Source organism: Equus quagga, chromosome 14, assembly GCF_021613505.1.
Source record: "Equus quagga isolate Etosha38 chromosome 14, UCLA_HA_Equagga_1.0, whole genome shotgun sequence".
NCBI classification, from domain to species: Eukaryota; Metazoa; Chordata; class Mammalia; order Perissodactyla; family Equidae; genus Equus; species Equus quagga.
This window is the reverse complement of record NC_060280.1, coordinates 26358141-26381189: the sequence shown is the minus strand read 5'-3', so window position 1 is coordinate 26381189 and position 23049 is coordinate 26358141. Positions and strand designations below refer to the sequence as shown.

At 41.0% G+C, this 23049-nt stretch overlaps 2 protein-coding genes across 3 annotated transcripts; one reads left to right on the top strand and one right to left on the bottom strand.

Annotated features, from left to right (window-relative positions):
• The first annotated feature begins 10462 nt into the window (after nt 1–10462).
• On the top strand, nt 10463–11398 carry LOC124225812 (olfactory receptor 52B4-like). The gene has a single exon (XM_046638493.1). The coding sequence runs from the start codon at nt 10463–10465 to the stop codon at nt 11396–11398; it is 936 nt and encodes a 311-aa protein (XP_046494449.1).
• A 3187-nt stretch (nt 11399–14585) lies between these two features.
• On the bottom strand, nt 14586–23049 carry TRIM21 (tripartite motif containing 21). Of its 2 annotated transcripts, none has more exons than XM_046638375.1 (7): nt 22948–23049; nt 20998–21452; nt 20412–20507; nt 19094–19324; nt 17199–17221; nt 16413–16513; nt 14586–16127 (listed from the first exon to the last, which is right to left on the bottom strand). In XM_046638375.1, exons 2-7 carry the CDS (start codon nt 21403–21405, stop codon nt 15577–15579), a joined length of 1410 nt encoding a protein of 469 aa, XP_046494331.1. In that variant the 5' UTR covers nt 21406–21452; nt 22948–23049; the 3' UTR covers nt 14586–15576. The 2 variants fall into 2 exon arrangements, with proteins under 2 accessions (XP_046494331.1, XP_046494330.1); XM_046638374.1 differs by lacking the exon at nt 22948–23049 and adding an exon at nt 22719–22784.

Genomic DNA, 23049 nt, shown 5'->3' with positions numbered 1-23049 from the left:
GGAAACTTTTGTGCATAAGATTTGTCTGATTTTTGTGCATTTATCTTTGCATGATTTTAGCCTCAAGCAGAGTTCCTCTGGCACATTGGAAATTTGCATCTAGAGCAGTTATTATTAATTTCACTCTTGTCAGAAATACATGAAAGTGCCAAAATTTATTACACCCTTATTAGCATTTAGTAAGTAGTTTTATTTTTAAAAATTTGCTGTGTGATAGGGTAAAATCATTTTTTCATTATCCTTTAATTTGAATGTAGTTAGTTAATAGACACACTGGACAACTTTTATTGTGCTTATTGTATATTGTATTTCTTTGTGGATTAGTAGTAACAATCATTTATTGAACCTGTGCAAAACTTATTTCATACCTTATCTTATTTAATCTTCACATCAGACTTGTTATTGTTTCCATTATTTCCATTTTACAGACATGTAATTTGAGGCTCAGAGAAGTACATAAAATCCCCCAAGGTATTAATATTTATTGAAGGTATTTTCTCAGGTTGTTTAAATTATAATTTCTGTAATTTTCTTTGGTTGGTTTGGCTGGCTTTTGTTTTACCTAAAGAAATATATAAAATATTTTCAAATTCATCATTCTTTTCCTTTGTGAGTTTTACTGTTTTAATCTTAGGCTATTTTCTTCAATTTAAGATTTGATTATTATTCTTAGATTTTCTTCTAGTTATTTTATGGTATAGTTTTTTTATATTTAATTTTCAAGAACACATGATAATAAACAAAGCCAGGCAAAGTAAAGAAAACAAACTTCAACGACCAATATCAGAAAACTGAGGCATAATTGTTAAATTTTAGCATATTTTTCAGTTTTTATATGATTACATCTTTCCACACATGTGATAGTTATATTTTTTCTGCAACATTATAAAATATGATGTTTGTCATGCAATAAAAAGTGGTGCAAATTTCCTAATCTGTAGTATGAGTTAAGGAATAGGTAAAACAAGCTTGTTAGTTGTACTGTTCAAACCTTCTATATAACGCAAATTTAAAAATTATTTTGCAATTATTGGGAAAGGAGTTAAATTTCTCACAGTGATTATCTGCCAGTTTCTTGTGATTCTTATAACTTTTTTCCCTGGAAGAGTTCATCTCCTAAACATGGCGATTTTGAGATTGTTTGTTTATTCTTTAGTTAAATATGAATATAGCTGTGAAAGTTTTCTACAGGTTAGTGTTTTCTTAGTAAACCAGTTCATATCCTTTACTTCCAAGCATTTTGTGCCAATATCGTTTAGGTTGATGTCCTCTAAGCCACACAAAATTGGATTTTTTGTTTCCATAATAGCTGATAATCTTCGAATTTTAACTGATAAGTGTAGTCCAGCTACATTTCTTATGAATTTAAGATGTTCTTTTTAAAAATTCTATCTTCTGTCTATACTGCAAGACATTTAACACCAGTTTACATTCTGACCAGCAGTTTTATGAGGGTTCCCTTTTCTCCACATTCTCTCCAACACTTGTTATTTCTTGTCTTTTTCATGATAGCCCTTCTGGTGGGATTGAGTTGATATCTTGTGGTTTTGATTTACATTTCTCTAATAATTAGTGATGTCGAACATCTTTTCATGTTCCCTTGGGCCATCTGTATATCTTTTTTGGAAAAATGTCTGTTCAGATACTCTTCTCATTTTTAAATTGGGTTGTTGTTTTTTTGTTGTTGAGTTTTATGGGTTCTTTTTAATTTTAGATATTAACCTCTTACAGAATGAATAATTTGAAAATATTTTCTCCCAATAAGAAGGTTGTCTTTTTGTTTTGTTGATGGTTTCCTTTGCTGTGCATAAGCTTTTTAATAAAAATTATATGATTGTCTTAATAGATGCAGAGAAGCACTTGACAAAATTCAGCATCCATTTATGATAAAGATCTCAATATAATGAAAGGAAATACCTTGACATAATAAAGGCTATATATGACAAACCTACAGTCAACATCACACTTAACGGTGAAAACCTGAAAGCTATCCTTCTAAGAACAAGAACAACACAAGAATGCCCACCCTTTCACTCCTATTCAACATAGTATTGGAAATCCCAGCTAGAGCAATAAGGCAAGGAAAAGAAATAAAACATATATAGATTGGAAAGGAAGAAATATAACTGTCAATAATTTGCAGATGACATGATTTTATATATAAAAAACCCTAAAGAATCCAACAAAAAGCTATTAGAAATAATAAATGAATACAGTATAGTTGCAGGGTACAAAATCAACATACAAAAATCAGTTCCATTTTTATACACTAAAAACAAAACAGCAGAAAGAGAAATTAAGAATACAATCCCATTTACAATATCAACAAAAAGAATAAAATATCTAGAGAGAAATTTAACCAAAGACGTGAAAGATTTATACACTGAAAACTAGAAAACATTGAAAGAAATTGAAAACACAAAGAAATGGAAAGATATTCTTTGCTCATGGATTGGAAGAATTAATTAACACTGTTAAAATGCCCATACTTCCTAAAACAATCTACAGATTCAATGCAATCCCTATCAAAGTCCCAATGACATTTTTCATGGAAATAGAACAAAGAATCCTAAAATTTATATGGAACAATGAAAGACCCTGAATAGCCAAAGCAATCCTGAGAAAAAAGAACAAAGCTGGAGGTATCACACTCCCTGATTTAAAAATATGCTACAAACCTATAGTAATCAAAACAGCATGGTACTGGCAGAAAAACAGACACAAAGATCAATGGGACAGAATTGAGAGCCCAGAAATAAACCCACACATCTATGCACAGCTAATTTTCGACAAAGGGGTGAAGAACATGGAATGGAAAAAGTGGCTTCAACAAATGGTGTTGGGAAAACTTGACAGACATGCAAAATAATGAAAGTAGACCATTATCTTATACCATACACAAAAATTAATTCAAAAGGGATTAAAGACTTGAAGGTAAGGCCTGAAACCATAAAACTCCTAGAAGAAAACATAGGCAGTACAATCTTTGACATGGATCTTAGAAATATCCTTTTGGATATGTTTCCTCAGGCAAGGGAAACAAAAGAAAAAATGAACAAAAAAGATTAAATTTAAAAAAATTAATAGATTTTTTTTAGAGCAGTTTTAGGTTTATTGAAAAATTGAGTGGAAAATACAGAGAATTTCCATATACATCCTTCCCCCTTCCATCCTCCCTTGCTCAGAGAATTTTCCCTATTATTAGCATCTTGCATTAGTGTGGTACATTTGTTACATTTAATGAACCAATACTGATACATTATTATTAACAAAATCCCATAGTTTACATTAGGGTACACTCTTCGTGTTGTACACTTCTATGGGTTTTGAGAAATGTCTAATGACATGTATCCACCATTATAGTATCACATGGAGTATTTTCAATGCCCTATAAATCCCCATGTGCCCCCTATTTATCCCTCCTTGCTCTCCCTGAACTCCTGGATACCACTGATTGTTTTACTGTCTCCGCAGTTTTCCCTTTTCCAGAATATCATAAGGTTGGAATCACATGGTATGTAGCCTCTATAGACTACCTTCTTTAACTTGCTATTAAGCATTCAAGGTTCCTTCATGCCTTTTTGTGATTGATATCACATTTCTTTCTATTGTTGAATGATATTTCATGGTATGGATGTGCCAGAGTTTGTTTATCCATTCACCTGTTCAAAGACATTTTGGTTGCTTCCAAGTTTTGGCAATTATGAATAAAGCTTCTATAAACATTCATGTACAGGTTTCTGCATAGATGTAAGTTTTCAACTCCTTTGGGTAAATACTAAGGAACATGATTGCTGGATCATATGGTAAGAGTATGTTTAACTTTGTAAGGAACTGCCAAATTGTTTTTGAAAGTGGCTGTACCATTTTACATTCCCATCAGCAATGAACAAAGAGTCCTGTTGATCCACATCCTTACCAGCATTTGGTGTTGCCAGGGTATTGGATTTTAGCCATTCTAGTAGGTGGGTAACCTCATTGTTGTTCTAATTTGCAATTCCTTAATGAAATATGATGATGTTGAATATCTTTTAATATGGTTATTTATCTTAATGGGTTCTCCACACCTGGACAGCTATTGATTAATTTCTGAGCTTGTGCTTTCGCAGACAGTACAGATACTGCAAAGTTTAGCTCTAAATAATGCTTTGCTGACCCATGGTTGTGAGTGCTCAGGCTGGTCTTTCTTAGATGGTGTCTGGAAAACAAATGGAGGGATTAGTCCTTCGCAGGAGAGACTGTTCCTCCAACAAGAAGGAAAGAGTAATGGGTAGGAAAGATGCAGATACGTTTTTAAATTTAGTCTTTAATTTGAGTGGGTTTCTAGCTGATTGATTCTGATTTAGGAGGCAAGCTTTTCTGACAAGAGTAAGGAGAGAGTTCTGGAATCAAGGATGGAGGTCTGAATAGAGTGTATATATGAAGCTTTAATTAGGTGGAGCGGGAGAGTGAGCTGATTTGAGCAAATGTGTAAGTTTGCTGGGCTCTGTTAATAGTTTAGGTTGGTAATCATCTTAGTGGTACCATTCTGCTCTCCAGATGACTACCCAACTATGATTACTGATTTGGTTCATAATAATGTTGAGATGGAATAGAGAGAGCGAGTGAGATTAGGAGGAAATGGAATCAAGAGCACAAGGTGAAGAATTAACTTTCCACAGGGACATTGAAGTCTCTATGATACCAGCGTTAAAGACTCGCATGCATTGGTTTGTGGGGGAATCTAAAAGACCTTCAGACAGCACTGAGGAGTAGGAGAAGGTAGATAACATGAGTCTCAAAGCAGCATTAGCTTTTACAATAAAGTGAATGAGCATTAGTCTGGAAAAATCCTAGGAAATAGTTTGAAGTAAAATGGCCCCCAAATGGGTTTATATCTTTAAAATATCAATGGCTTTCACAAGTTCTAAATATATAGCACCAAAATGTTAATGGACAAAAATACCTAACTAGAGGATTTTGCTTTTTATTTTTTCCTTATTGTCTATTTTTCACTCTGTACCATAAATTCCACAAAGGTACTTGTCTTGTTCCCCTCCTTTGAAAAATGCGTGGCGCAGAGTAGGTTTCCCATGAAAAAAATAACTTCACACAAAAAAAGAATTATAATCATTAAATTGTGATAAATTTACATCAATAATAAAAAATACTATATGGAAATTGAAACACTGCCATAACAATTTCCTTCTTTTGCATATCAAATATTTAAATAAAATAATCCAGAATACATACAGAAGTTTATTATGTGTTCATCACAAATTCTTTTTTTTATTGGGTAACATTGGTTCGTAACATTATGTAAATTTTACAACTTCTGTAAAGCCTGCATCATATGTTCACCACCAAAAGTCTAGTTTCCATCCATCACCATATACATGTGCCCCTTTACCCTTTTTGACCTCCTGCTGCCCACTTCCCCTCTGGTGACCACCAATCTGTTCTCCATACGTATACATTTGTTTGTTATTTTCCACATATGAGTGAAATTATAAGGTAATTGGCTTTCTTTGTCTGAATTATTTTGCTTAGCCTAATACCCTCAAGGTCCATCTATGTTGTTGCAAATGGCAAGATTTTGTCTTTTTTATGACTGAGTAGTATTCTATTTTCTATGTATACCACATCTTCTTTATTCATTCATCCATTGATGAGCACTTAGGTTGCTTCCAGGTCTTAGCTATTATGAATAAAGCTGCAATGAACATAGGGGTGCGTACATCTTTTCAAATTAGTATTTTTGTGTTCTTTGGATAAATACTCAGAAGTGGAATAGCTGGATCACATACTATTTCTAATTTTTTGAGGAATCTCCATACTGTTTTCCATAGTGGCTGGGTCAATTTACATTCCCATCAGCAGTGTATGAGGGTTCCCTTTTTTCCACATCCTCTCCAACACTTGTTATTTCTTGACTTTTTAATAATAGCCATTCTGAAGGATATTAGGTCATAGCTCATTGTAGTTTTGATTTGCATTTCCCTAATAATTAGTGATGTTGAACATCTTTTCAATCACAGAATATTTTTAACAGAGAAAAGTGGGAGCCGTATATTCAATAATAGTAGAATGGTTAAACACATTGTAGTACATCAAAAAGGTGAAATATTTTGTCACTCAATTTCTTCAGGAAATATTTGTAGAGTACTATGTGTGTGGTATTGTGTCAAACTAAAGACCAATGCAGCTGCATGAAAGCAGCTATGTGGTTTACAGAACATTTGTTACCATTGAAAATTCCTTTGTTATGACATTAAAGAGCATACCACATGTATAATATGATCTCAACAATATAAAAATCCATAAATAGGGGAGTAAAAAGCTTGGAGGGTTATCAATGAAAATTTTCCATTGATAATTCCTGGATGATGGAATCAAAGCATTAGTTCAATATATGAAACAATATAAATAAATTTTCAGTGGATTTGATTTTGTTCAACATTTTATTATTTTTATTATTTTTTATTTTTTATGAGGAACATTGCCCCTGAGCTGACATTCATGCCAATCTTCCTGTATTTTGTATGTGGGATGCTGCCACAGCATGGCTTGATGAGTGATGTGTAGGTCTGCCCTGGGATCTGAACCGGTGAAGACTGGGCTGCTGAAGTGGAGCATGTGAACTTAACCACTATGCCACCGGGAGATTCCCCACTCAACATTTTATTATGGTGCTGTCAACAGACACTTGCTACATGTTGGTTGAATGGGTGGTGAATGAATAAATGAATGTTTGAGAGAATCTATGGGATTCCAGCTCCTAAAGTGCTTCTGTGCCTTCTGGAAGTCAGGGCTAAAGAGGATGAACTGGAATAAGTTCTGAGGCCTTGATCAAGGTGCCTAACCATATTCCCATCCTCTGCCCTCACCTCTCCCCTCTAAAACCTCTCTCCCACCTCCTTTTCTCTGTCAAGCTCACATAACCTCTCAGGCACACTTTTCACAGGGGGCTTCTGGTGTTCAGACAAGGAAGAGTTAAGGGATTTACAGTGATTTCACTGGCAGCAGAGGAGATCCTAGGGGAGAAGAAAGGTACACGAATAAGCCCATGGTCCCCAAAGATGCTCAGATAAAAAAATAATTTGCCCTGCATTTCCTCCTCTGGCTTGGTCCCCTGACCACCGCACATAGTCTGCTGGGTGTAGAAACACTCTCCCATCCAGGAAGGGGCATGGCTCCAGTCTGGTTCCTGATGGCTGAGATGGACAACGTGGGGTAAGGAGACATGAAGGTTGGTACTGACCAGGATAGTCTCGTGCCTCTGTGGGCCCTTCTGCCCAGGGCATGAAAGGTGGGGTCTGACTGTGTGTGGGGACAAAGAAGGTGGGAAACACTGAGTTTATTGATGAGAGACACGGGAAAAAATAATGGATTGCTTCCATCATTTGGTCACCCAATAGAGGCCATTTTTGGCATTCTCCATCCCATGAGGGGAGAGTCATAGAGGACAGAACAAAATGTTTCTCCAGAAGCTTTGTGGCATGGTGGAAATACTTGTGGAAAGAGAAGCAAGAAATCTTCTTAACTCACTTCCTCTGTGACTTGGGAAAATTGCCTTTCCTTCTGTGGCCTTTGTAAGTAATAAGTTGTGTGGCAAGATTAATTCTAATGCAGAGGCTTGCAAAATTTTTTTGTAAAGGGCAAGAGTAAATATTTTAAGCTTCTAGCATGGTCTCTACTGCAACTACTCAATTCTGTCCCATTAGAACAGTCATAGACAATAAGTGAATAACTAGGCATGGCTATGTTCCAATAAAATTTTATTTACAAAAGCAAGCAGTAAGCAGGATTTGGCTCACAGGCTGCAGTTTGATGACACCTGGTATAAAGTGCCAACCAGCATTGATATTTTGTGTCTCTGACTCATGCGTGGGCAAATCAAGAGTGGAACTGGTGAAGCATGGGTGTTGCCCTATGAACTGCATTTCTGTGAGAGTCCCTTCCGGCATAGGCAAGGGACTGTAAGGCTGGAGGCAGGAGTAAGAGTGGAATGACCTCTGGAAACTCAACCTCCCTGAGGAAACTGATTTAATGAGAGGAGAGTCAGTGTGCTGAATGAAGATAGGCCAATTTATGACTTAGATAAGTCATAACTTATCTCTGTGAGAGTGAGTTTGACCAGGTAATGACTGTGTCTGAATGTGGATAGGTATAGATGTGAGGGCAAGTTTAAAAGTGTGTGTGTGTGTGCATGTATTCATAGTGAAGGGCTGTTTGTGTGAATAGTGAAAATGTGTGTTAGTGCGTAAGTCTTCACTAAAATTTGTCTGAGTGAAGGTGTGTGTGGTGACTGTATAAATGAGTATGTGGGATAACATGCATCTGAATGGAAGTTTGTGTATGTTTGTGGATTTGTAGCAGGCTGCGCTGGAAGTGAATTCAGGTAGGTCTCACTGTAAAGCCCATATCATTTTTCCTGTATTACATGGTCTTAGACATTGTGGAATAAATAGGAGAATTAGAAGGGAGTGGGGAGGAAGCCAAAGAAATATGGTTTAGGTAGTCAACATAAGAAAATAGAAGTTTTTAAAGCTAATGGAAGCTTTGCCCTTACTAATCTTGGATTCAAATATCAGCTTAGCTACTAACAGGTTGTTTGACTTTGGGCAATTACTTATCTGAGTCAGTTTTTTTTTGCATGAACTAATGTCACTTCAATTTCATAGGTTTTGTGTGATGATTAGAAATAATGAATATATCTAACACTCAGTATTTAATGGTTGCTATTATCAAAGAAGTACTAATAATAGAAATTGGAGATTACTAATGATAAGAAGTTAAAAGTAACATTAGATTTGGCAACTGTGATATGATAGACTATTTTAGAGAAGGAAGCTTTAGTGCCATATTGGGGTTATAAGTCAAATGGCATTGGGTAAAGATTAAGAGGGTGGTGAGAGGATAGATGAAGAGAGAGCACATCCTTCCTTTTGTGAACCCAAGGTGAAACGGGAAGACACAGTTGAGCACATTTATACACTAAGGAAAAGGAGCCAACAGAGAGGAAGAGTTTGAAATTACTAGAGTGACACATTAACGGGGAGAGGTACTCACAGGGAAGAGAAGGTTAGGGTGTAGTGCACAGATGGAGGGCTAAGCCTTGAATAGGAAGGAGAGGGAAAAGATGAGGCAAATATAAATAAATTGGTAGGTGGCAGAGTGAGGGTAGGGAGATTAAGGGAAAGAACAATAGATGATTTTTTTGTTCTTCTCCTTGAGCCAGGAGTCAGGAAATCACAATCACCTGATGATGGGGACCAAGGTGGAGTAGGGCAGCCATGCAGTGATTCAAAGGATGGTATGGGCAGCCAAATTCTAGCTCCACCATTTACTAGCCAGGCGACTTTGCATGGGGGAACTATTTAAACTCTTGAAGCTCTGTTGGCTCATCTATCAGTAAAATGGGGGAAATGACCAGTTATCTCACACTGTGGTGACTGAGGTAGCGTCCATGCAGTCCTTAGCACAGAGCCCTCCTGACTGATCTCTGTCTCCATTCTCCAACCCTCCTCCTCCCTTCCCTACCCGTCTTCCACAACACTGCAAGAGGGAGCTACCTAAAATGCTAACTTTACCATGCCATTCTCTTATTACAAATCCGTCAGTGTCTCTTCTTGCTCAACATAAATTTTAAACTCCCCAGAGTAGCGCTCAAAGACCTCAGTGATTTGGCCCCTCCCTTACTGCCTGGCATTATTTTCTACCATGTCCTCTTTGCTGTGGTAACCCTGAATCATCATAATTTTCCTCCAAACTCTGTGTCCTTTCAATCTCTGTGACTTTTCTCATGGTCTTCCCTCTTCACATAACTTTACATGGCAAGCTATTACTTATTCTTCGAGGTTCAACTCAGGGTGGCACTTTGAGAAAACTTTTTCTGAATTCCTAGGAAGCTCACCGTGTTTCCACAGCTCCCTGTGTTTAAATTTTTCTCCTCATTATCTGTGTTATATAGATAGATATTTTGCTTAATTTTCTGTCTCCTCCCAAGTAGGTCCTCCAGAAGCCATGGGAGGTGCTCAGTGAGGTTTGTTAAATTGCTAGTCAGCTCAGTTACCATTTTCCTTTTGAGATGCAGATCACATTCTGATGGTCAAAGTGGAACCTGCAGGATCGGTTATTCACAGCTCTTAACTGTTTACAACAACCCAAGACTAAGATCTATGGTGTTAAAGAGCTGGAACAACTCTTTTACAGATGATCTAATCCACCTTCTCCCCAACTTAAGTTTTAAAGTGATAAGAGAGAGACCCAGAGCAAGGAAGTAATTTTACTGAGATCACATAGCAAGTAGGTGAATGGCAAGATGTTCTAACCCATGTTTCCTGACTTCCTGACCAGGATGCTATCACTGCTCATCCAGTAGAAAAACCTCCCCTACTCCAACTCTATTCACCTTTTTTGGAAGAGAGAAGAGGTGATTGCCAAATCCTATACACCAACACTCAGGTGTTTTGTTCTGGGCATGGCAACCCCCAACCACACTGGTACCAGTCACTCGCTCTTCATTCTTCTGGGCATTCCTGGCCTGGAAGACCAGCATACATGGATCTCTCTCCCATTCTTTATTTCCTACCTTGTTGCTGTCCTTGGGAATAGCCTCCTTGTCTTCATCATCATCACTGAACGCAGCCTCCATGAACCCATGTACCTCTTTCTCTGCATGCTGGCTGTGGCTGACCTGATCCTGTCCACTACCACTGTGCCCAAAGCCCTGGCCATATTCTGGTTCCACGCTGGGGAGATCTCCCTTGATGGCTGTGTCACCCAAATCTTCTTCATCCATGCCACCTTCATTGCTGAATCAGGGATTCTGTTGGCCATGGCATTTGACCGCTATGTGGCCATCTGTGACCCACTGCACTATAGCACAGTGCTCAGTCATACAGTAATCATAAAAGTTGGCTTGGCTGTGGTCCTGAGAAGCTTCTCTGTGATACTCCCAGATGTGTTCTTGGTGAAGAGACTGCCTTTCTGCCGTAGCAATGTGTTACCACATACCTACTGTGAGCACATGGCTGTTGCCAAGTTTGCCTGTGCTGATATTCGTGTCAATGTCTGGTATGGCTTGTCTGTCCTTCTCTCTACTGTAGTGCTAGATGCCCTGCTCATCTTGGTTTCCTACACCCTCATCCTCAATGCAGTCTTCCGCCTTCCATCCCGAGGAGCTCGGCAAAAGGCCCTGGGCACGTGTGGCTCCCACCTTGGGGTCATTTCCATGTTCTACTTGCCTGGCATTTTTACTATAATTACCCAGCGGTTTGGGCAACATGTTCCTCTCCATACTCACATTCTATTGGCCAATGTCTGCATGTTAGCCCCCCCCATGCTGAACCCCATCATTTATGGGGTCAAGACCAGGCAGATTCGAGAACATGTGGTGAGTACTTTGTCTTCATAGTGGAAACACTGCTGAGTTTGTGTGACTGATCAGGTGGTATGTTTACCAATGTAGGCTCTCACATTTTCTTTGCCCACTTTGTAGATTTATGAACTAAGGGTTCTGCTGACTGTGAACAAAGTGATTTGTCATGATTTTGATAGACTGCCATGTTACCTTGAGAAAAGTAGTATTTAGAAAAGAGTTTTTGGATCAGAATTAGATTTGAATCCTGGCTTCACCAAAAATGATGTGTTTGACCTTGGGGAAGTTACTTATTCTCTTAGAGACTCTTCTTAGCACATGTATAGGGTCCCTATCATCAAACCAGGCTAAATCATATTGAACAATGAGAATTATTTCCTATAATGAACTTATCTGGGACGTTGTAGTTAAAACAGCTAGAAAGAATATATGTTAATTTAATCATATATGCAATCGATAGTAAAAAGAAAACCGCTTTGTATTAGAAATGGGACCAATGGAACAGAATATAGAGAGCACAGAAATAAACTCACGCATATAAGGTCAACTAATCTTTGATGAGGGTGTCAAAGAATACAAAATGATAGTCTTTTGTCCACATGCAAAAGAAATTGGATTCATCTTACACCATATATAAAAATTAACTAGAAATGAATTAATGACTTAATAAGACCTGAAACTGTAAAACTCCTAGAAGAAAACACAGGGAAAAGCTCCTTGACATTTGTCTTGGTAATGATTCTTTTGGATATCACACCAAAAGCACAAGTAATAAAAGCAAAATAAACAAGTGGGACTACAGCAAACTAAAAAGCTTCTGCACAGCAAAGGAAATCATCAACAAAACGAAAAGGCAACCTATGGAATGGGAGAAAATATTTGCAAATCATACATTTGGTAAGGGGTTAATATCCAAAAAATATAAGGAACCTATACGACTCAATAGCAAAAAACAAAACAAAACAAAACAAAAACCTGATTAAAAAATGGGCAAAGGACCTGAAGAGACATTTTTCAAAAATGACATACAAATGGCCAACAGGTATATGAAAAGGTTCTTAACATCGCTAATTATGAAGGAAATGCAAATCAAAACCACAGTGAGATATTACCTCACACCTGTTAGAATGGCTATTATCAAAAAGACAACTAAGTGCCGGCAAGGATGTGGAGGAAAGTGAACCCTTCTGCACTATTGGTGGGAATGTAAATTGATGCAGCAACTATAGAAGACAGCATAAAGTTTCCTCAAAAAATTAAAAATTGAACTACCATATGATCCAGCAATCCCACTTTGGGATATATATTCAAAGGAATTGATATCAGAATCTTGAAGAGGAAGATATCTGTGCTTCCATGTACACTGCAGCATTATTCACAATAATCAAGACATGGAAACAACTTAAGTGTCCATCGACAGTAAATGGATAAAGAAAATGTGATGTATATAATGGAATACTATTTAGCCACAAACAAGAAGGAAATCCTGCCACTTGTGACAACATGGGTGAACCTTGGGGGCGTTATGATAAATGAAATAAGTCAGAGAAAGACAAATACTGTTGCCTGGAGGCAAGGGGCAGGAGGTGGGGGAAATGGGTGAAGGTGGTCAAAGGGTACAAACTTCCAGTTATAAGATGAATAAGTTCTGGGAATGTAATGTACAATGCGATGACTATAGTTAGTAATACTGTATTGTATATTTGAAAGTCACTAAGAGAGTAGATCTTCTAAGTTCTCACCCCCCCCAGCTCACACACACATATAACTGTAAGGTGATGGATGTGTTAACTAACCTTATTGTGGTGATCATTTTACAATATATAGGTACATCAAATCATTATATTGTACACCTTAAACTTACGAAATGTTATGTCAATTATATCTCAATAAAGCTGTGAGAAAGAAAGAAAATTTGGTACATATGTACAACAGAATATTATTCAGTTATAAAAAGAAGGACATCTTGCCATTTGTGAAAATATAGATTAACCTGAAGGACATTATACTAAGTGCAATAAGCCAGACGCAGAAAGACAAACAGTGCATGATTGCTCATATATGTGGAATCTAAAGAAGTCTACTGCATGGGAGTAGAGAGTAGAATGGTGGTTGGCAAGGACACAGGGGTGGGGGAAATAGGAAGATGTTGGTCAAAGGGTACAAACTTTCAGTTATAAGATGAGTAAGTCCTGAGGATCTAATGTACAGTACAGTGACTACAGTTAGTAATATTATATCGTATACTTGGAATTTGGTAAGAGTTGATCTTAAGTGTTCTCACCACACACACAAAAGGTAACTATGTGAGGTGATGGACGTGCTAATTAGCTTGATTGTGGCAATCATTTCACAAACTATATATATATATATATTTAAACTACATCTTACATATATATCATTTTTATTTGTCAATTATACACAATAAAGCTGAAAACAATTTAAAACATAAAAGTTTCATAAATTAAAAAAAGGGGGCTCACCATAATCTTTAAATTTCTTGATTATACCTTTATGACATGGCTGCAATAAAACTAAAAAAATATAAACAGGATCTTGAATATGCATGACAGAGTAAGCAGTGAATAAATATAACTTCTTTTTGCCTTAGCTTGTTTATCTTTAAAGTTTTAGTATATTAATTTCTGCCTCTTCTAATTCAAAAGAAGTTTTGGAATCAAAGATGACAAAATTCAACAGGCCTTATTTGCATTTTAAAGGATAATATTATTTGAAATTGGAATTGGTGCTGGCAGAGTCTTCCCTCATTTCTCAGGAGAATTTTTGTGTGACAGGCAGAGTGGTCCTAAATCATCTGTTAGAAATTACCGGTGGGGATAAAAGTTGAGATACTGTGAAATCTCCACTACTTAACTTCTTTTGGTAGAGACCAAGGGGATGGTAATTTGTCATCTGCGTAATGTGCATCCTCAAGTATCAGGGTAACCCGACATGCCAAGGTATTCGGATTTTGAGAAGTGAGAGCATTTAAGTTTATACGTACTGAGGGCAACCTGAGATTCTATTTTAAATAAGGAATCAGGGTTCCTGGAAAGATATGGCTCTTCCACACCCTACTATTGCTCAGGTGTAGAGCTTCATTGTTCCAATCTTAAAAGCTTAAACTCAAGAAAGCGTTTGCTGTCACCAAGTGATGCTGTTACCTTAGTCCTGGCCTTCATACCAATCAGGGTTCAACTGGAGAAGCAGAACTAGCAGGAGGTAAATATTAAGAGATTTATTGCAAGGAATACGGTTACACAATTGTAGGGGCTGGCGAGGCAAGTCCTAAATCTGAGGCAGGCCATCAGGAAGGGCAAGCTGCAACTCTCGGGCAGGAGCTGAAGCAGCTATTCACAGGTGGAAGCCTCAGGTCTGCTCTTAGAGCCCTTCCCTGGATTGTCCTAGATAAGCTGGGTGGGCCTAATTCAATCTCCCTTACTTAAAGTCTAATGATTATAGACTTTAATAACATCTACAAAATACCTCACAGCAACATCTAGATGGGTGTGTGATTGAAAACCTGGGGGCTTATACCTTTGCCAGGTTGACACATCAGAATATCATCACACCATTTAGATTGATATGCTCTTTAACCAACTCTACTATCAACAAGATACAATTGGGAGATAATGGTGGGAATAGGGGAGGCACAGCAGGCTGGATATTTAACATGGCAATCTAAGGCATGCATAATTCAGCCTTTATTTAAAAAGTATGGCTGTTTTTCTATAGGCAGTGTGGAGCCACTTATGATCGGATGTGCGTATGGTGGAAAGATACTCCCAGATGTGTACGAGAACAAGGACTGAACGGGATAGATTGAGGCCCAATTTATTTAGGAAGTCCTTCTGCAAACCATGCAAGATATATAATGGAGATCTGAGCAAAGGCCTAGCGATGGAGAGGAGAAAACAAAACTTGAGTCACATGAAGAAGATAGAAACATGTTTTGGTTGGTCTGGATGAGTTTGAGCCAAATATAAGTAGTTTGCTTCATGGAGGGAATCATAAAGCAAACCAGGGCAGGAATATTGATGTTGAAGGTCTTTTGACACAGGCTTTCAGTGACCTCCTTGCCAAAGTCTGCTTGCTGGTATCCTGACATCTCTGGAGAGACAAAGGTGGTTCAGAATCCAGGGGCAAATGAGGCAGGGTCAGGGGTTGAGAAGGGTGTCGGTATCCAGAGAGAGCTCTCAACAGTAAGTGGATCCCTACCAATCCAACCTTAGTGGACAGAGGGTTAGAGGGGCTGCATTTTTTCCTCCATCGTTGAAACCAGGATTAAAGAAGGGCCGCAGAGATCCAGTGAAGGCACATTCAGAGAAGGTGTAGATGAGGGAGCCATGGTCAGTAATGTTGTAGAAGGAGACAGTGGCGGCCTCATAGTCCAGGAAGATCCCAACTTGGCATGGAGGCACCTGAAGGTGGAGGGGAGTCTGGGGGTAGGTGCCAGCCTCATATTTTTGTTTGTTCCATAGCCAAATTGCCCAGAAACCATTCTCCGGGCTAAGCACAAAGTGCCCCTTCCTCTGCACAGAGTCTCTACAAACCCCCAGGTCCCAGGCCTCCTTTCCCGTCACATCTACCTCCCAGTAAAATTTTCCAGAGTGGAAGTGCTGGGCACCCAGGACCATGGGATAAGTATCAAATCTCTCCTCATTTTCAGGCATTTTCTCCTGGGTGTTTCCAAGCCTCACGTTTCTCCGATCCTTTGAAAGGACGAGCCACGGATTGGCTGTGTGTGAGTCCAGAGTGATGTGTACTGCAGAGAGAAGACCACAGTCAGGCCAGGACAGTGTGAGGAGTCAGTAACCCTGTGTCTGTGGGGGCATGGGGATGACTCTCAACCTCTCTATGTAAGGAAATGACCCCCTAGCCAGCTCCAGCCCTTGCCCTGACCTTTGGGGGTACTACCTTCCCTATCTCCATCCTTGTCCCACCTGTTCTAACCTGCCATCTCTTCCCAACCCTGGGACGTACTCTGCACCTTTGTTATCCCTTTTTGCTCCCCGGCAGGCCAGTCCCACACTCCTGGCGCTTGCCTTACCTCCATACGACCTCAGCATCCTCTTCAGCCCTGGCACGCAGCACACAGTCCTCAGTTCTGGGGAGGCAATGTCCAGCTTTTTCAGGTCCCAGGACTCACTCCTGGGGGAAAATAGAGTTAGAGATCCATCCCCAACTCCCACCCCGTCCTCCCTGAAACCTAACACTATAACCTCCCTTGTGGATGACTGATAATTTAATTCAATGCAAATTTACCAACACCTCCTATATTAGGATCCCTGGGGGTGGGAGGCAAAAGGAGGTGGGATTTAGTTCCTATCCAGGCCTTCCTGGCTACATGGGCCTCTGCAGCATGTGGATAGTCTGTATCTCCTCTCCAAGCCTGAGGTCACCACACAAGCACTTCCCATTTCATTTTACAGGCAAGGCATCTGAGATAGGCTGAATCACTTCTGTAAGGGACCTCAAGGAGTCTTGCCCATGCCATGGGTCTTACTCATGACTCTTTATGGGAGGTCTGTCACTGGTTAGATTCTTTTTAAAGGAGTCCCAGCAGGCTGTAGACTCAGATCTTCCCAGAATTTGTCTGTTTGTCATGGCTTCACTTTGTGAAGATGTTATAGTCCAATTACTTTGGGCAACTCACCAACTGAGATGTCCATTCATTAGCCTTCTGAGACCAGAAAATATTTTATGGAGGACTGGGTCTTTGAGAGTAAGAAGTATGGGGAAAGCCTCAGTGCCTGTTTTTCTAACTCAATAACCTTTCTCACAGGTATCCATGCTTCCTGCCACCCCTCCTCTAACAAAGAAAACCCCTCCTTACCTTTCCAGGACACTTTTCACCTCCTGAGGAGAAGAGAGACAGAGAGTAAGTTCTGGAGTCACTGGTTTACCATTGACACTTCAGGCCTGTGGGTGATGCAATGCCACCCTCAGGTCCACAGGACACTGCTCTACCCCGCTCCTCTGGGCCAAGGCCCAAAAGACATTCTGACCAACTTGGAGCAGAAGGGATGTGTGGATGCTTGTGGGGTAACCAGAAACCCAGCATGGGGTGTGACCTATACTAGGGGAAGGATGATCAGGTTAAGGACTCTTAACTCAGAAAACAAATTAGGAAAACTAGATTCTTGGGGAGAGGCAGCAGAAGAGAGTAGAAAGAGGCAAATAGCTCAGCCTGGCTGAGGCCCAGAGACAGTCACAGGGAAAGAATGGCCGAGTCAGGATGCACAGAAATCGCTCTCTCCCATTTGTGGGCTTGCGTGGTTTGGGGAGGAATGGCTGGTTAGTTCAAGTTCTGTCCTGTGCTGTAGTTGATGTTGCCCCGTAATGTAGGTGAAATCAAATCATTTGAGAATATTCTGTTTCAGGGGTCAGGAGCCCTTACATGGGAACTGGCAGGCTCCTAGGCCCAGTCAAAAGTACACTAGAAAGCTCGGCTCCATGTTAGGCACAAGCAAGATTTAGACAATGGGAAGGAGAGAGCCTGCCAAATCAAGCCAATCCAGTCAAGCTTTGCATAAACCAGAAAGACAATGGCTTCATGACCACCTCTGACTGGGAGAAAGTGAAAAGGTGTGGGAAAAGGAGAACGAAACGATAGGGTATTACAGTAGAGGGGACTTTTGAGACTGTCTAGTCCATAATTTCCCCAAGTGAGGCAAACACGAGTGGATGTGAGATGTCAAGTAGAACAAACATTGATGAATTTTTAAAAAATAGGTATGTACTTATTTTAATCTTAGCTATACCTCTTACTATTTGGGTGAACTTGGTCAGGTTATTTAGCTTTAGTCTCTCACTAAAGTCTCAACATGTCTGTGCCTTGGTTTTCTCATTTATGAAGTGAGGATGATGGCAGCACCCATCTCATGGCATGAGGGATTAATGCCTGGCACGTAATATGTGCTATTTAAGAATTTGTAGTTATTATTATTGTTATGAAATAAATCAGAAAAAATATCAGTGACATAACACATGATTTCTTGGCTACTATTGCTTAGGGCAAATTTCCTTTTAAAATAAATTTATTCAGGTAAAAGAGTGAGACAATTTAAAGAAAAGGAACATGCTAAAGTCATTTGAGTAGTTCATAGAAGTAGCAGAAATTGTAAAGATGACACATTTATGACTCAAGTTTGGGAAACCCTTATTATTTAGCCCACTCCCTGCTCCTTGTTTCACAAATGGAGGAATTAGGTCTGGGAAAGGAAAATAACCTAGGGCGACGGAGAGAATTGGTGGCAGGGCTGGGGCTGGGCTACCGTCTGTTAATTTTCAGTTCAGTGTTTCTAGTTACATCATGTTTACGAAAATCTTCCCATGGCCCAACACTCACCTAAGAGCCTTCATGGATTCTCTCATTTCATCCTTATAAAAATCCTTCGAGATATGTAATTTATAACATCCATGTAACATATGAGAAATCTGATACTCAGATTAAGGGACTTTCTCAAGGTCACAAAGCCAGTACATGTTGGAACAGGCACTTCCTAGGGATGTCCTTTTCTTTTAACTGCCCTATGGAACATTCTCTCCTAAATCTGTACCTGTCCATGCCTTGAATGCAAACCACTCATGGGTCCAAATTCCAGTTTGATTTATTTAAGAAAATTCCAGCGACTGGATTTCTATTTGCTCTGATGGTAGCCCCAGAGAGCTCTGGCTTTTTTCAGATACTCCTTGAATCTCAGAGCGGGGACTGTCCCCAGGTCTCACCTGCAGCAGCTCCAGCGCTGAGCCCCGACTCCTCCTCTCCAGCTCCGAGATCAGCTCCTGCAAGGCCTGGCTCTGCTGGGCCAGCTTGGCCTCTGTCTCCCCAAGGACTCTCAGCTGTTCCCTCTCATCCTTCTCCAGTTTCTGCAATTGCCTCTGTTCCTCTTCAGCCAGGAAGTTTTTCTGCTGCATAAACTCTGCGTGAATCCTCAGTTTGTGCATCTCAACCTTCCTCTTCAGTGTCAATGGAAAGAGAGAGGTGGTTTTTATCAAAATCTCACAAGCTTCAGGAATGGAGGTGTCCATACCTATTTCTATTCCCTGTACACTCAACATTCTAGCTCTTTCTGGGAATAAATACACACACACAATTTTACCAGGGAGGTAGGCGGGTGAGGCTTCTGGGCCTAAGAGGGGAATGGGATTGGTGGGGGGCACTCTGTAGTTGCCCCACAACCACAGCTATGCTATCAGAGACTTTCCTTAACCTCTTTCAAAAGCCATTCACTGCCCAGATGTGCCCCTTTGTCTTCATATCTCAGTGAGTTACTGAGAGAGTAACACCTGTCCTCACCCGCAACCACCTCACAAAGACAGGCTCACAAAACTGTTCCTAAGTCCTGGGGAAAGGGGGTCTTGGGATATTCTTTACTGACCTCTCCTGCTAGTGACTAGAGGGTCACCTGATGACAAAGGATGACCCCTTTTGCCACCATGGCCTGACTCATCCTGCCCCAGTTCCAAATCTTCCTCTTCTTGTATCTATCGGCCATGAGCTCCTTCCACTCTTCTCTAATCCCTGACCTACCCCACCTCCAAATAACTGGAGCAGAACAAGCTTTAGCTCCCCATTTAACTTTGGACCAGTGATCTGGACACAATCAAGTAACCACCTGGGCAGGCTGGTTTCCTACCTCAGGCCTTGGTGGTTCCCTTACGTCTGTTCCTCACAGCCCTTGTCATTTCCTGACAGGCATAGCTTTGGGCCTCTCTCCTGGGATACTTCTGTCCCAGATGGCGAGGCACTGGTGCTGTCATCCCCTAAGACTGGGCTCAAGGAGCAGGAGCTTTAGCGTACGGCTTGTCCCTCAGCACCTTCTCCTGAGAGTCTCCATCTTTGTGTCAGATTGGGATCTCTTTGAGCTCCATCCTTTTCATTCCCTTCTATCAAGAGACCTAGAGGATGGCTGGTTCTTGGACAGTGAGATATACTGACTCTATCACTCCTCACACAGGCAGAGCTAACGTTAGGGCTTTCTTGAGTCCAGGACCCTGGTCCCTGCCCAGGCTTCTAAGATTCCCTTCAGGATGTGACTCTTGCCTTCCAATCTGCTCTCTTTGTTGCAACATCCACTTCTAACTTCTCAGCCAACTCCTGCTTTGTTCTCAGTTTTCCTAATGCCAGCTGGAGCTTCTCCTACAGAGAAAGATAGCAAGTTAATGCCCATCAGACCAAGAAGTAGGATAGGGGGGCACGAGGTAGGGGAAGATTATCCTAGTTCTTAGAAAAGCCTGAGTGCAAAGGAGGAGGGAGGGGTGGAGTCTGATTGGGGTAGGAATCCTGTGGATGGGGAGATTTTGGAAAAAGCCTGATGTTGCTTACAAAATAGAGCTACACTGTTGGGGTGGGGGCACTACTCATTCCTAATTAACCAGGAGGCCACAAGGAAACATGAAGCTTGCAGCATTTTCCCGAAGCACATCCCCTGTTCCTGGGGAATGAGAAGGTTGTGCTGAGCCTTCATTTTCCCCCTTAAATTAGACATGGAAGGCAGGAGACTCCCTCCCTTTCTCTAACCCCTCAACTCTACAGATGACTCTCTCCCATCCCTGGCTCTGGGGAACAAAGCACTCATCAGGGCCCCATCTCCTTTCTACCTGTTTATGCCTCCATGTTAAGGCCTTACCTGGTACTCCTGAGCAGCCTCCTCAATAGGAACCGTGGAGTGGTCACGGTGTTTCCGGGACTGGGAACACACCAAGCAAAGGACCTTCCCATCTTCCTCACAGTATAGGTGAAGTCTCTCCCCATGCACCTCACACCTCTCCCCCTGTGTGCCCTCCTTGGCACTCTGGCTGATTTTTCTAAGGCTGTCCACCATGTTGGCTAGCTGCCGATTGGGCCGGAGGTTCCTGAGCATGAAGTTGTGCCGGCACACAGGACAGATGCTGCCCACATTTTTCCCAACCTCAGAGATGCATTCGCGGCAGAAGCTGTGGCCACATTCAATGCTCATAGGCTCCACTGTGGGATCCAGGCAGATAGGGCACGTGACCTCCTCCCACATCATTTCCAAAGGCATTGCAGAGGCCATAGCGGTAACGTTCCTATTAAGCAGCACTGTGGAGACCTAATGGTGGCCTAGAGGGGAGAGGAGAAATGTAAAGGAGGGGATGAGAAGGGTTGTGTGAGGAAGACAAAATAACTCAAAGGAAAACATGAGGGAGAGTGAACTGGAGGGGCTGAAAACAAGAAAAGACAAGAACATTAACCTGAATAACAAGAGCTTCTCGTCCATAGTCTGGGCCATTGACCCAGTCAGGCAGAAGGGGAAAGTGACTCCCCCAAAGAGACAGTGAAAATTGTTGGGAACCTCAGAGATAAAGATGTTTACAATTTTTCTTTCATCATGTCCATCTCTGCTTAAACCCTCAGTACCCAGGCTTTTCCTGTCCATCTTCTCCCATCTCAGGCCGCTGGTACTCCACTTTGCAGAGAAGTTAATCATAATAATAGCGACCATTTACCATGCACCTTCCTTGTGCCAGAGAAGGGGCTTGGCATATATCTTCATTAATCTTTGCAATGATCACAGGAGCTAAATATATGTTATATGAATATATATATATATAAATATTTATATTCTTATATATTCTTATAAGTATACACTCATGCATCGCTTAACGACAGGAATATGTTCTAAGAAATGTACTCTTAGGCTATTTCTTCATTTTGCAATCAGAGTGTACTTACACAAACCTAGATGGTATAGCCTACTACACACCTAAGCTACATGGTACTTACCTTATGGGACCACCATCATATATGCAGTCCATCGTTGACCAAAACATTGTGTGTATATATATATATACACACACACATGTATATGCGTATGTGAGTATACACACACATGAATGTGGTAGAGCACTTCCTGGGCTCTTTCTCAGCTACTCCCAACCTGGTACCTATCTTCCTTTCCTCCAGGGCAGAGACCCATACTTTTTTTTTTTTTTTTGAGGAAGATTAGCCCTGAGCTAACTGCTGTCAATCCTCCTCTTTTTGCTGAGGAAGCCTGGCCCTGAGCTAACATCCGTGCCCATCTTCCTCTACTTTATATATGGGACGCCTACCACAGCATGGCTTGCCACACAGTGCCACGTGCACACTTAACCACTGCGCCACCGGGCGGCCTGAGATCCATACATTTCTAACATCCTGAACAGCCCTGCCCCTCTCACCTCCAGAGGGGGACTTTTAGGGATAGGAGTCTCAAGGACTGCAGACCTGCCCCACACTGTGCTACCCTGGACCATCCTCTGAGCTAGGTTCCCATCCTGTGTTCTCACAGTTTCAACCAGCAATTCGCCCCTCATCCCAGCTCAGGCGCCAGCAGCAGGGCAGACCTACTTTTTCCTCGGTGACTTTGGAAGTCCTGTTCCCAGCCCAGCTCCTCGCAGAGAGCTGGCCAGCACAGGAAGAACTGCTGGGCCTGGGTTGAGAGCGACGGCGAAGGGAAAACTGAGACGGAAGCCTCTAGGGGTGGGGACTGGTTGGGAGGGGCTCTTCAGATCTGGGGCAGGGGAGAAATGGCCCCCAGGGAGGGCTGGGGGACCTCAGTCTAGCTCCGTTCACTCACCTTTTCAGGGCACTCGGCAGCTGGCAGCCGGTTCCTTATTTCACTTTCGATTTCCTGTCAGAGGCGAGTCTGAAAGGAGCGAGGCAGAAGGGGAGGAGAGTG

Coding starts and splice junctions, on each gene's coding strand:
- LOC124225812 (XM_046638493.1), top strand. CDS start 10,463: ATGGCAACCCCCAACCACACTGGTACCAGTCACTCGCTCTTCATTCTT.
- TRIM21 (XM_046638375.1), bottom strand. CDS start 21,405: ATGGCCTCTGCAATGCCTTTGGAAATGATGTGGGAGGAGGTCACGTGC. Junction 17,222..19,093: donor CAGCGCTGGAGCTGCTGCAG/GTGAGACCTGGG, acceptor TCTTCTCCTCAG/GAGGTGAAAAGTGTCCTGGA. Junction 16,514..17,198: donor GTGAAAAGTGTCCTGGAAAG/GTAAGGAGGGGT, acceptor ATTTTCCCCCAG/GAGTGAGTCCTGGGACCTGA.